The sequence below is a fragment of the Schistocerca americana genome, chromosome 5 (assembly GCF_021461395.2).
Source record: "Schistocerca americana isolate TAMUIC-IGC-003095 chromosome 5, iqSchAmer2.1, whole genome shotgun sequence".
NCBI classification, from domain to species: domain Eukaryota; kingdom Metazoa; phylum Arthropoda; class Insecta; order Orthoptera; family Acrididae; genus Schistocerca; species Schistocerca americana.
This window is the reverse complement of record NC_060123.1, coordinates 294,505,971-294,519,883: the sequence shown is the minus strand read 5'-3', so window position 1 is coordinate 294,519,883 and position 13,913 is coordinate 294,505,971. Positions and strand designations below refer to the sequence as shown.

At 41.1% G+C, this 13,913-nt stretch overlaps 2 protein-coding genes across 7 annotated transcripts in view; one reads left to right on the top strand and one right to left on the bottom strand.

Annotated features, from left to right (window-relative positions):
• Nucleotides 1-13,913, bottom strand: part of LOC124616179 (oxysterol-binding protein-related protein 9) — a 504,981-nt gene that overhangs the window by 379,903 nt on the left and 111,165 nt on the right. The gene's annotated exons all lie outside the window — the stretch shown is intronic.
• Nucleotides 1-13,913, top strand: part of LOC124616180 (elongation of very long chain fatty acids protein AAEL008004-like) — a 114,528-nt gene that overhangs the window by 14,598 nt on the left and 86,017 nt on the right. For all 3 annotated transcript variants that reach the window (XM_047144470.1, XM_047144472.1, XM_047144469.1), the window contains one exon: nucleotides 5,133-5,213. In XM_047144470.1, the coding sequence (XP_047000426.1) occupies nucleotides 5,150-5,213 (64 nt within the window). In that variant the 5' untranslated portion in view covers nucleotides 5,133-5,149. The remainder of the gene's footprint in view (nucleotides 1-5,132; nucleotides 5,214-13,913) is intronic.

Here is a 13,913-nt window from a genome sequence, read left to right as displayed (position 1 = left end):
TAATGCACCATCCCACACATCAGCGATAACAATGGCGAAACTGTATGAATTGGGCTTTGAACAGGTTCCTCATCCACCCTATTCACCAGTCGTAGCCCCAAGTGACTTCTCCCTGTTTCCTAATTTGAAACTTTGGTTGGCTGGGAAGAAATTTTCATCACATGAGGAAGTGATAGTTGCAGTCAACGAGTATTTTGCAGAGTCTGACAGAACCTTGTGAGGTAACGAGCGAGTTATGGCGCCCTGAAAATATTCTAGGTATGGAGTTGGCGTGGACGCAAGCCAGGGCTCGTCAGCAACCGTGTGGTGCCGAACATTAGCCGGAGCAAGAGTAGCAGCTCCAGCCCGTGGTCCAGGCCGACCGCGTGGCTGGGAATTCCACGTTGACTCTGTGTCGAAGAATGTGCTTTGTGTCGATGAAGGAGATTTGTATGCTGGGAGTGCCAAAGATGGCGGACTTTGTGAAACCATAATGGCAGACAGTTCATGTATAAATTAATAATAGCCAGAGGAATCATGATACCTTAAAAAGAAACAAGTACAGTACCATTATTTGCATGACGATTCTGATGGTGTAATCAGATTTTCAATATCTAGTTTAAAGTTTAGTATCTGACTAAATTATCCAAGTAACACCCAGCAACGAATTTCCAAATTCTAAATGGTTCATCCGATTTTGTCGATCGACGTGTCTTTAGAAAGCTATTAGTCTAAACCTAAATTGGTATGAATTACAGGCATGTAACTTTAATAGTACACGAGTTATTGGAGGTCTAAGTGGCCGATTACTATTGATTGCGTCAGGCCATAAGTACTCCACAATTACACGAAAAAAACGGTAGCAGCATGCTTATAAATATATTTATTCGTCTATGTCTTTGTTTATATCCGATATATACTATTCATGAAAAACTTGGTCAAATATTTACTGTGTTTTAGAAATCACAGAGACATTAGGCTACTGGATTAACTTGTTTCTGTTCCTTTGATATATGTTTATTTAATCTGTTTATATATTTAATGTGTGTTAGAGCGTGTTTATGGTCCAGCCGTAGGAACATTTATTTCAAGTTATTTAAATGTAAATCGAGTATTTCGTATGTGTTTCAATAAGTTTGTGAGTGCGCGTTGGCTTGGAGACATGGCGTGGGCGCTCTAGCCAATCACAGCGCTCGTTACGACGGTAGGCGACTACCGAAGTCAGTGGAGAGACAATGGAAGTGGCGGAGAAGCATCTGGTCGCACAGGACACGGGGGAATGCATGAGGGGAAGGCGCGACGGACGGTCGCAGGAAATACTTGGAGAGTGTTGAGCAGTTTGCACGTGGTCGCGGGAGATAGAAATATTTCGTAGTGCCGACTTGTGAACTTGTGAGATTTCTGTGGCTTCTGCAGTGAAGACGTAGTATGCGTTTAGAAGTGAACATCTCGCGAGGTATGTTGTTGTTCATAACTAATTATGTGCATTAGGACTCTATTGTTTCCCCGTTATTCAACTCATATTTTATTTAATTGCTGGACCATCGACACCAAGAAGTGTTTCGCAGTAATAAACGGCATCTTAAAGGTACTTCTGCTATCGTACTCATCATTTAAAGTCGTTAAAAATAGTACCTGCAGATTTTATTTAATTGCAATCTTTCATTTATAAATTTCTATGTTACATTCAAAATTCGCAATTGCCGAGTGATAGGAACCTTCGACCATTCGATTTATGTGTATATTCACATTGTATACTGTAGACTCCGCATTATTTGGCTTGTAATGCGGAAACTACGTATCCCAACCCCTAGACAAAGAAACCAGCCAAAACTTTTAATATTCAAACTCTGAGTCTGTGGGTACGTAGTTGAGGGACACCATTAATTGTTTTGCAATCCCGCAACCCATTTTTTCCTATGAGATGAAAATGCTCGGGGGCCGCTCGAGCAAGTCTTTATCCCGCAATTGAGACTATGCCGAGAAGTAAGGTGAGTTGTCTAGGAAACAAACATTTTTCCTTGGTTTTTGACTGGACTTATCAAATAACTCTTGTAATCCGACGTGACGCCAGGTGTACGTTTAACCACGTATGCACCACGGGATGTCTGAGCACAGATGGCCACTGAAACAGAGCGCGCGTCAGCAAAGAAGACAAAAGCGACTAAGCAGAATTTTAAAAGTCGATTCCCAATGAGCGCTGACAACATCCAGCGCAGACATCGACAGTGTGTGAAGTACTGGGGAAACTATTACGACCAAAACGGTATTATCTGCAGCTGTTACTGATACTGGAACCTTAGAATCATCTAAACTGTACCAACTTCTGCAAACAAGTGTTACAGAAAAATAACGATTTTCTCAATAATGTGACTTTTAGTTGTGAATCCACATTTTCCTGGAAAAGCGAAGGGATTTACAGAGACCACGTAATCGCCTCAAGGAAACATTGTGACTGTTTTGCAATTGTCTGTGCACCATATTTTAGCCTCAGGTCACACTTAGTACGATTACCCGTTTCAACTTACAACCAAGACATCATCAGATTATATCCTTAAAAAGAACGAGAAGGGGGTAACATAGCATTTTGAAAATAAATTACAAATCAACAAATTTTTCTACGGAATTATAAATTTAACTTTCACTATTTGAAGGTTACCAAACTACGAAAGATGGTGTCACAGACTAGAGGTAATAAATAATGTTACCGTGGATTCCATCGCACAGTATCGTTCACCAGAAGCGTACAATAGCAGTTTTAAACTGACAATTCCATCTGCATACCAACAGCGTAGTAGCTGAGTGAAAAATTTTCGTCACAGCACTGCTCCTGCTCTTGAAGACTTCGCACAACCAGTCAAATGGCTCTGAGCACTATGCGACGTAACTTCTGAGGTCATCTGTCACCTAGAACTTAAGACTAATTAAACCTAACTAACCTAAGGACATCACACACATCCATGCCCGAGGCGGGATTCGAACCTGCGACCGTAGCGGTCGCTCGGTTCCAGGCCGTAGCGCCTAGGGCCCCAAGACCACACCAGCCGGCCACAACCTGTCATTCGGTTGGTATAGCGCCCGTTGAGCTGGAGAGAGTACTTTCCGTTTGACTAAAGTACGCGATTCGGAAACTTAAGCTCACTTTTCACTAGGATCTACAACAATCAGCCCATACATTGTGGTGGTCGTGCAAATTATTACATATTATTCTTCAGGTGGAATTATTTGCCTTGAATGTAAAAATGATATATCTTATCCAATTATATGATGAGACCAAAGATTTCTCAATGGCGATACCGTGAATGAAGTTATCCAGTCTTACAAAGATCTTGTAATAAAACTTCTTATCAAACAACTCTGCCGAGGTCCGTAACTTGGTAGTCTCAGTCATTCCGATACAAGCCGACCGTGTACGGTTTACGTACCCTCACTCACCTATGACGAATAATCGCTGATCTTATCAATGTCTCTGGTGAGGGGCGCAATGCTTGCTAACTGTAACAGTCTGAACACTCGTAACAGGCTAAGTCTATGTGATGAACCTGGACCGAAATCTAACAACAAAAAGAGTAAACAAGTTCTTGTGCAGTTCCAGATGTAAGGTGAGTAGGAGCAAATGCGATGAGGCATAATCGAATCAATGAAGTATAATTCTCCTGACCTAAGGAATCTTCCCACGTTATTTTCCTACACAGCATAGTGTGCTGAGCACAGCACACTGTTTTGAGCGTTCACCACAACTTCGTCAAAAGCAATAAATCTAAATCCTATTAAAGTGTTACTGGGTGGATGTTTTACAAATTAGAAAACAAATGTACCGTATTTTGTTGAATCTGTTTATCATCATCTTTAGACCATATAGTTGGTCACCGTTTCCGAAAAAAATGCGTTTTCTATATTCATTTGTCGCGCATATTTCAACAGCATAACGTTGTATTATATTTCCACTTTGTTAGGCAGTATTTAATATAACAACCGTTAATGAAAGTGAAATGTTTTTTAAACCAGTCATTAGACATGGAGCATAGCTTCATCACTTTGAACTGAAAACAGACACAAGAGCATGGAATAGAAACGCCGCATATGTCCAGCAAGAAAGTGACTACAAATGTTTCTTTACAACCGGTGCTTAGTTTTGCACGAAGATGAGTTGACAGCCGTGTTTCGTTTCGCAAGAACTGATGGTCATCAAATGTTGATCGAAATTAGTCATAATTAAAATAAATGAGTAACCGAGATGGTGAAATAAAGGGTAAATTTAAATCTTAGCTAGTAACTGCAGAGCTAAATTAACGTGTTCAGGTGAACGCCAAAGAACTCAATTTCATAATTCACAGTACTTTAAACGCTTCACTCCACGCCAAAAAAAAAAAAAGATATTACAATACACAGTATTCATTGAGGACTAACAGTGTAATGTTAAAAATCTGTATGACGTGTATAACTGATCTTCCTAAATTCTACTTGTATCACAATAGTGGGACGACTCATACTGAATAATTTATCTGTAATTAATGAAATCTCTGAAAAACAAAAGACGCAGCTACGAAAACTTCTAGAGGAATTATTCTTTTTTTTCATTACCTATCTGTCTCGAAGACGACTGCTATAAATGAGTATTGTTGTAAGTAGTGAGAAGTAGCTGAGAAGGGAGAAGGACTTCGAAGTAAATAGAGTGCCTTCCCTTTTTAAAAATTACATCATTCCATTTAAGCTAGTAAGTGGAAATTAACCAACAACATCTACGAACAATAAGCACAGAGACAGAGATATCCACAGCTCTAATTTGTGAAACAATATAAAACACATAGAGGAGGAACACATATATTACGACTTCTTCCTGACCAATAAGCAGGCGTACGGAGCTTGTGAATAATTACTGTCTTAGTGTGTTGTTGCCAGTAATTGTTAGCCTAATCTTATAGTAACGGGTTCTACATAAGCGAGACAAAGGAAAGCCGATGATCAATAGCATATCCGTCCCTGAACTGTTAAGAAATTTTCTAAAGTAGAAAGGGTAATACGTGTAGAATAACGTTACTTTAGCTCACGGCTAAAAAACCAATATCATGAACAAATGTATATTATTTTGAACTTCCTTCCTCGGATCTTTTGTCTTCAACTATCACTAATATGGTCTGTTCTTGTCGTAGGACGACAGCTCTGCAAGATGTCGACTGGCTTGGTGCAGAATATGACTGACACCTACCAATATCTCTTCGACGAAATCGCTGGTAAGTTCAAATCGCCTTCTCTTATCATTACGGCCTCTACCTAAATGATACAAAGGAAGCTTACGATCAATAGCAGATCCGGCCCTCAGAGGGGAAAATGGGTACAAAGGGTACAAAATGTAGGACGTTTCAGGTCTAGCGGGATGATCGAGTAGAACAAAGAAACCAGAAACAGAATATCAATAATAAATCCCGTAAGAGGCTGATAACTAGCACATTCTAATAAAAATACTGAAGGAGCTACCTGGAACGCATTTTTTATTTAAGGAAAAACAAGACACGTAAATTTAGAAAGCAAAACATGCGTTATGAAGGTGGCTGTCTTAAATAATACTGCAACGATTTAATCATTGCGACATTACTTCCGGTCAACGACGAACTACTATTTTAACATCGCTGTTTCAGTAAGTTGTTAGTAACGCGCAACAAATTATGTTTATCAAATGACATATTAATCATGCGAAATTAAGTTACGTGAAACAGAAATATAATCAGATTCTCGAATTTACTTACGTTTCAAGGCAGCACTGAGCACACGTCAAGTCAGGGACGAAATATTAGCCCAGGAGGCTCATACGCTGTACCTAACTAGTCACTAAATGAAGCCCAAAGATAATTATAACTGCCATTGACCACCTAGTCGCAACAAAATGACTTGTGTGAATATCTTGTTCATTTGTAGAAGAAATGAATGATTGGTTTCAGAAAATTTATTACCTCGTGATTAATGTTTAAGTAGAATCCTCTGTGGAAATAATTCGTGCATTTGAATATTATGGTTTTCGTAGTAGCTACCCTGGGTCTCACAAATAAATGAAAACTGTAACCGAGTGTTAAGTCAATAAGTATCTGCACTTTCGTTCTGTCGTGTTTTAAGTTAGTAGTACGACGTAGTGTGCTCGCCAGCCGCTAGGTGGCTCCATTCTCTTCACCTCTCTTGCGTCAGCGTTGTCGCATCAGTTGGTTTTACGCTCTTGCGAACGGAAGACGACTGTGTCATTCTTCTTTTGCTGAAATGAACAACAGTGTTCAGCGCTATGCTAATGAAGGTGAGAAGTTTTTGAAAGCAATCATCACTGAAGATGAGATATGGGTCAGTCACTTCGAACCCCAGCGCAGGGAACAGAACTACCGTGGATCTCCAGCCAAAATGAAACTAAAGGGTCAACTTTTTGTAGGAGAATCAATGCTGACAATGTTTTGGAACTTTACTATGAAACAGCGTTAGACTGATATGCTTTCCAACGAGCTGAAGACCGGAGTTCGAAACGAACGCGAAATTTTCAAACTGCGTTCTTTTTTTGAATGAGAAAACGTGTTCCACATATCGCCGCTCACACTGTTCAGATCATGCATTTAAGAGGTGGCGGAGCATATTGCGTGCGTCGGGTTTCCCAAAGCAAACGTGACTTGCTGCTAAATCGATACCTTTTTTCTGAGGTTATTTGAAAGCTTTTGCCGTGATGGTTCTAGTGCATATAAGACGCTGACTATGTTGAAAAATTCAATGTAAGTTCTGCATTGTTGTTGTAATACGAGGGCGGTTCAGAAAGTAACCTCCGATTGGTCACAGTGCGGGTTGTGGGGGGAGTAGCGACGCCATCTGTGCGTTCACGCACTCAACAGGTCAGTCGGCATCAAGCCGTGGTCGAGTGAACGTCGTACCTGCGCTAGTTTAGTTTTTGTGGCAGTTTGAAATGTGTGCTGCAATAGAAAACCCCGCCAAATGTGAAGTGCGTGCTGTCATAAGGTTTTTTACAGCCAAAGGATATTCTGCAGCAGCTATTCATCGTGAGCTTTGTGCCGTGTACGGACCAAGAGTTATGAGTGAAGGAGTTGTCCGTGAATGGGTACGTTTATTTAAAAGTGGACGAGAAAACGTTCATGATGAAGAGAGGAGTGGTAGACCATCATTGGTGACTGACGAACTCGTTCAGACAGTTGATGCAAAAGTTCGTGAAAATCGACGTTTCTCAATGTCGGAGTTGTCTACTGGTTTTCCACAGATTTCTAAGACTCTCTTGTACGAGATAGTGACAGCAAGATTGGGTTACCGTAAGTTCTGTGCACGATGGGTGCCCAAAATTCTTACTGACCACCACAAAACTCAAAGAATGGCCTCTGCATTAGACTTTCTGTCACGTTATGAGGACGAAGGAGAACCATTGTTAAACAGAATCGTGACTGGTGACGAAACCAGGATTAAGTACGTGAACCCTGAGACAAAAGAACAATCAAAGATGTGGGCACATTCAAATTCGCCTACCAAACCAAGAAAAGCCTCGCAAGATTTTTCTGCCAGAAAACTGATGGCAACGGTGTTTTGGGATGCCAAAGGGGTGTTGTTGGTTGAATTCATGGAACGTGGTACGACCATTAATCAAGACGTGTATTGTGAAACAATAAAAAAGTTACGACGGGCTATACAGAACAAACGCCGTGGTATGCTGACTTCCGTTATCGTTTTTTTGCACGATAACGCCCGTCCTCACTCTGCTCGCAGAACAACGGCCCTTCTTGAGTCCTTCAAGTGGAACGTTATCAACCATCCACCTTACAGCCCAGACCTGGCGCCAAGTGATTATCACCTCTTCATACATTTGAAGAAATGGCTCGGGTCACAGCGGTTTGATGACGACGAAGAGCTCAAAGATGCGGTCACAGGCTGGCTCCAGGCACAAGCGGGTGATTTTTATGCAGAAGGAATTTCAAAGCTTGTGAAGAGATACGATAAGTGCCTCAATCGCTATGGAGACTATGTAGAAAAATAGTGCAAAGATGTAGTTGTAAGATGTATATATTAAAATATTTTTATTTAACTTGGTGTATTTTTTTAAATCAACCGGAGGTTACTTTCTGAACGGCCCTCGCAAATTAGGAAAATGTTGTGAAGATGATTTTTGACTTATCCTCGTAGATAGCGACCGTTCAGTTTCGGTCATCTGTAGAATACTGTGTTGTTCTAGTTTTGACTGACTATACGCTTGCGTGAACACTCCACGAATGAAGCATTCCTGCTGTAGAACAGCACTATTTCCTTTATATCTGGTGTTTGACCTGCCTTTTAGATTTCAGCTCTCTTCTTAAGAGTATCGGCGAGCTTGTTATCCGGTCAGAGTTTAACGGACATGTGACGATGTACGTCAATACAGCACAACGGATAATTTTGATACTGATGAATACCGGATGATTGTCTTCTAGGATGAAGGGAGTGCACCACTCTTACTGCTTACCAAAATCGTTGCTTTTAAAGGTATCAGTCCGCGAACTCCTATATGGCAGTATGAGTGTTTAGTGCTTTCAGATGTTGGCTAATACGTGCCGAAGCGAAAGACAATCTTGTCCAACCAGAATGCATACAGTTGTTCTGTAGCAGTGGAACAGCGGCAAATAAAATGCCATGTCAATAAATCTACTCAAGAGTGTAAGATAGCTAACTCGGTTTGACAATTTCCTACCATCGCTGTGGCATTAAGATAAAGCAACTACGACTGCAGGTTGTTTCATCATCGAATAAGTAATTACAGGTTCGGTACGTGGATTAACTACGCGCTGTGATCAACGTTCAGGTGTATGTATTAATGCTGTGATGGAAATCACCTATCGCGCTCATTATCAACGTGTATCACAAAACTTACAGTGGAGAACTTTTTTAAGTTGTAAATGATCAACATCACCTGTATGTTTTCTGTAGTCTTCAGTTATTGTTCCTTTGTTCTTGATTCTCCTTTGTTGGGACGAAGTAACAGTTTAAGGAAACTGCTAACGCGATGAATAAACCACGAACTTCGGCGCGCCCTTTCTTGACCACGTGTATGAGGCGAGAGTCAATACCGCCAGCAGCGTGAATGTCTTAAATACAGTGCGATCGAAAGTCGCTCACACAAAAATAAATGTCTGTATATAGGAGTTGCACTGGATTTGTGCAACTCCGCCACTGGGAGATACGATGGAAATCCCAGCGACAGTCTCAAGCCTGGATGAAGGAGGGGGTTGGGCGTGGCGCTAACAACACTATCCCGGAAAAAGAGCTAGATACGGAAGCAAAGGGCAAAGGAGGCCAGACGGATGTAACGGACAAACGGCCTTGGTAAAAGAAACGGCATGTGAATTGGTATTTAGCGACATGAAATGTGGAAACACTGAACAAAACTGGAGAACTACAGAATCTGAAAAAGGAAATGAAGAAATATAATGCAATGATGGCGGCAATACAAGAGGTGAAATAGCAAGAAAGTGGAATATTAGCATTTGGAACACAAACACTGTTCTACAGCTGTGGAGGCATAGGTTTTCTGGTTGATAATGCTCTTAAGGATGCCATATTGAAGTTTAAGCCTGTTGAAAGAATCTGCGTTTTACGAATGAAAACTCGCTTCTTCAATACATCCGTCATAAGTTCGTATGCTCCAACAGAAGATGTAGAGCCGATGGAAAAAAATATATTCTTTGAGCAACTGGAACAGCAAACACCAAGGATGGTGAAGCATGATGTTAAGGTTGTTACGGGGGACTTCAGTGCTCAAGTAGGAAGAGAAATTGCACACAGGAAAGCAGCTAGTAAGAAGGGTCTGCATGAAACTTCTAATGGCAATGGTTATCAGACTAATTCATTTTGCCATTGGTAATGACATGGTTATTAAAAGCACATGAATGCAAAGGAAGGATATTTGGAAAGTTACAAGATGCTCCCCAGATGGGATTACAAAAAATCAGACTGATAAAGTGCTCATAGATAGACGTCATGCTTCAGATATTTTACAAGTGGACAGCTGTCGTGGCGCATATGGAGATACTGATCACCATTTGGTAAGAATCAAATACATACAGAGGATAGTCAATTACAGGCAGACCAAGAAAACTATTGTGTCAAAGTTTGATAATGCTAAGTTAAGAAATGATGAAAACACAATACAACAACATAAAACTATTTTGACAAATAGACTCAATAAAGCCGAAGATAGGGCAGGAGAACTATTGAAGAAAGATTGGAAACGGTCAGAGGTATAATACAAGAGACAGCTGAAATTGTACTGGGTAAAAGCAGCAATTGAGAACCCAGGTCCGGTATGATGAAGGTTGTCGGAGGAAGAAAGAAGAAGAAAGAAATCAGGCAAGAAAAAGAATGCTGCAAAGGAGAACAAAAATTATTATAGAAGAGTACCAGGAGAAGGGAAAGGGAGCAGATAAGGAACGTAGGAGGAAAAAGAGAGTTTGAAAAATGGTGGATTGATTAACTGGAAGAGAGAAAGACTGCTCAGGAAACAAGGAAATTCTATACGCGGGTGAAAGGTATAAAGGCGCAGAATTCTGTAGAGATAAGGAGGAAAATATGATTACGGGAAAAGATCAGATTTTAGAAAGATGGGTGGAGTATTTTGGAGAGCTATTGAACAGAGAATCGGAAAATGCAGCCGAAGTAGATGATGCTATAGTAGAAGAGATGGAGCAGGAAGTAAACAGAGAATAATACCAGGAAACTGTCGATGAATCTACGCTGGAAGAAGTCAAAACTAGTATCAAAACTCTTAAAAACAATAAAGCTCCGTGAGAAGACAATATCACAGCAGGAATGATAAAATACGGTGGAGAAAAACTAATAAGGGTTTTGTATGAGATTACAGTGGAAATATGGAGGAAAGAAAATATGCCGGATTAGTAGAATACAGCTGTACTCTGCCCTAAACATAAGAAACATGACAAAGCTGACTGTGCGAATTATGGAGGAATTGCACTGTTGTGTATAGTACATAAAGTACATAAAGTATTAGGAAGAATCATGGCGGGGCGACTCAGTACATACGTAAAAGAGTATCTAGGAGACTACCAGTTATGTTTCAGAACTAACAGATCCGCTACGGATCAGATTTTTACCATCAGACAGATCCTTGAAAAATGTTATAACATCGACGCCCACCAGCCGTTCTTTGTTTTCAAACAAGTTTGTGATAGTATCAGAAGGGATCAACTCTGGAGAGCAATGCAAGACGCAAGAATACCCAACAAATTAGTAAGACTGGTTCAAATGACTTTGAGAAGAACGGTGTGTAAAGTAAAGGTTGAGGGCACTTTATCAAACGCATTTGAAGTTAACCACGGATTGCGACAGGGTGATAAGCTCTCCACTATTCTGTTTAATGTCGCCTTGGAGAGGGTAATGTGAAAGAGACAAAGCGGCAACCCTGGGGAACACTCTTTAGTAGAGTGACACAGGATCTTGCATATGCAGGTAATATTGATTTGTCATCCAGGAGGAAACAGAACATGGATGAGAAGCTTGAAAAATTAGAAAGATATGAAGCAGAGATGGGGCTGACAGTCAGTCAACTACGAAGTATATGTTAACATCTAAGAAAAGGTACAGTGAAGGACAAAGAAGTATGACTTTGAACGGGAAAAAACATGAACGCTGTGAGAGCCTTAAATATCTTGGGTCACTGGTAACTAAGAATAATGATGCGAGAGAAGAAATACATGCACGGATTACAGCTGGTAACAGGAGCCACTTCTCACTGATTAAAGTATTTAAAGCAAGAAGTCTTAGTAGGCATCTGAAGCTGACAGTGTAGGGTACAACAGTGAGACCTGTGGTGATGCATGGTTCGGAGACTTGGACAAAGATGCAAAATGATGAGTAGTTGTTGCAGCGATGGGGATGCAAGATAATTAGGAAAATCTTCGGGTCAGTGAATGACAGGGGTTTTGACGAATCAGAAATAACGAGATCAGAGACTTTTACAACAAACCAGATATCGTGACAAAAATAAAGAGTAATAGACTACGTTGGTTCACATATGTAGAAAGAATGGTGGGGAGCAGCACCATCAAGAACGTTTTCAATGGAAAACCAGGTGGACGTCGCATAAGGGGCAGACCAAGGACCAGATGGCTAGACGTCGTGGAGGACGACTTGAGAAGAATGGGAGTTAGAAGATGGGCAGCCAACAGGCGGAGATTGTCCAGGAGGCCAAGGACATACACAGGTTGTAGCGTGGAGTAAGTAAGTGAACTTCATTTGCGCGATCAGCCACCGCAAGGTAACATCACAAACACGCCACTGTAACGTGTAGAAGTCACGTGGCATTTGTAGTACTGCGCACTTAATTGCTTGGTAAATATGTCCTTTTCCCAAGGGCAACTACATTTCATTGTTCAACAGTGCTTTTCGATTTGTATGTGAGCTCGAGTTGCAGACGCAATTAAAGCCGAATAAATCCTTTATCACCATTTTCCGGGAATGTGGATGAGTTACAGACATGCAGCGAACCGGGAGACCGACCATTTTGACTAACGCTAAACAGGCTGAGGCGAAGAATGTAACGCTGCGTTCACTTTCCGAAAGTTTGAGACTGTGTGTCCACTTTCAGATTTAGTATGGTAGCGCTAAAAAAGCGATACAGAAGTTGAAATACCTACGTATTATGTTTGTATTATGCATGCACGGAAGGCACCGGACAAAGGAAAGCGTCCTGCGTACTTTACATGGTTTCGATTCTTTGTTGACGTCCATGGAATCATAGGACTGGACTGCGTTTTCTTTACTGATAAGACATGGTTTCAACATAAGTAATTACTTAAAACACAAGAATCCGGTCAACTGAAAATCCACATGCCTCTTATGAAAATAGTGTCAGAACATTGGAGTATGGCGTACCGCATCGCATCGACGAATAGTGGGTGAAACTACGCTAGTCAGTGCTCTATACCAACAGACCAATCGAACCGTTTATTTCTAGTCTTGACGCTGATGTGGGTGACATTTCGATCACCCTTTATATAAGAGAGTTCGTTAATACTGCTCATAAATGGGAGAAGAATAGAAGACATGTCAGTTTTCTTTCACTTCTACTGGCGGATTACTGAGCCAGGGGTGCGTTACGGAACAGTTCGAAGATTTGCAAGCGAAATATTTAAAACGCGAACGCAAAAGGATTATTTACGAACAGTGACAGGGAGGACAAATTTGACTTTCCTTCCTCTTCTAAAGAGGGTACTGTGATTACTGTAGAACCCGGCCTTTCAGTATCTCAAAGCTTTTTCTCGGGCTCCCCTTCCAACAGTGTAATTGATTTCTATGGCAATGACGACAGATGCTGCATGAGAGGCGTTGTGAATCACATAAAGGTTTACTATCGAAATTTATAGAGTACTTTCCGGCAGGAGTCTGACAACATATTACTTCTCCCGCATACGTCTCGCGAAATGACCGCGACGAAAAAATTCGACGAATTAGAATTTTGGCAGTAAACCACCTACTGTCAAGAGCGGAGAAGCAGAAATATTCATAATTGCTCAAGTGATCCTGCTCTCCGTACTCCTATTTTTGTTACAATAATGTATTGGACAGGTTTACTCGGCAAGCCACATTTTTTTGGAACAACGTTTCTTCTCAAGGGAACAGACTATTCAAGGTAAGGTCTGTTGTTGGGTATGTAAAACGAAAGTCAGAGTCGCTTTTATGCTGTGTGTGTGTGTGTGTGTGTGTGTGTGTGTGTGTGTGTGTGCGCGCGCGCGCGTCCCCTTGACTTAGGTTAGTTAGGTTTAAGTAGTTCTAAGGACATCACACACATCCATGCCCGAGGCCGGATTCGTGTGTGTGTGTGTGTGTGTGTGTGTGTGTGTGTGTGTGTGTGTGTGTGAACTGGAGAAGGCTTTCGTCAACACGATCTCCGGTTCAATGTGCGTCTGGCCTTTAAGCAG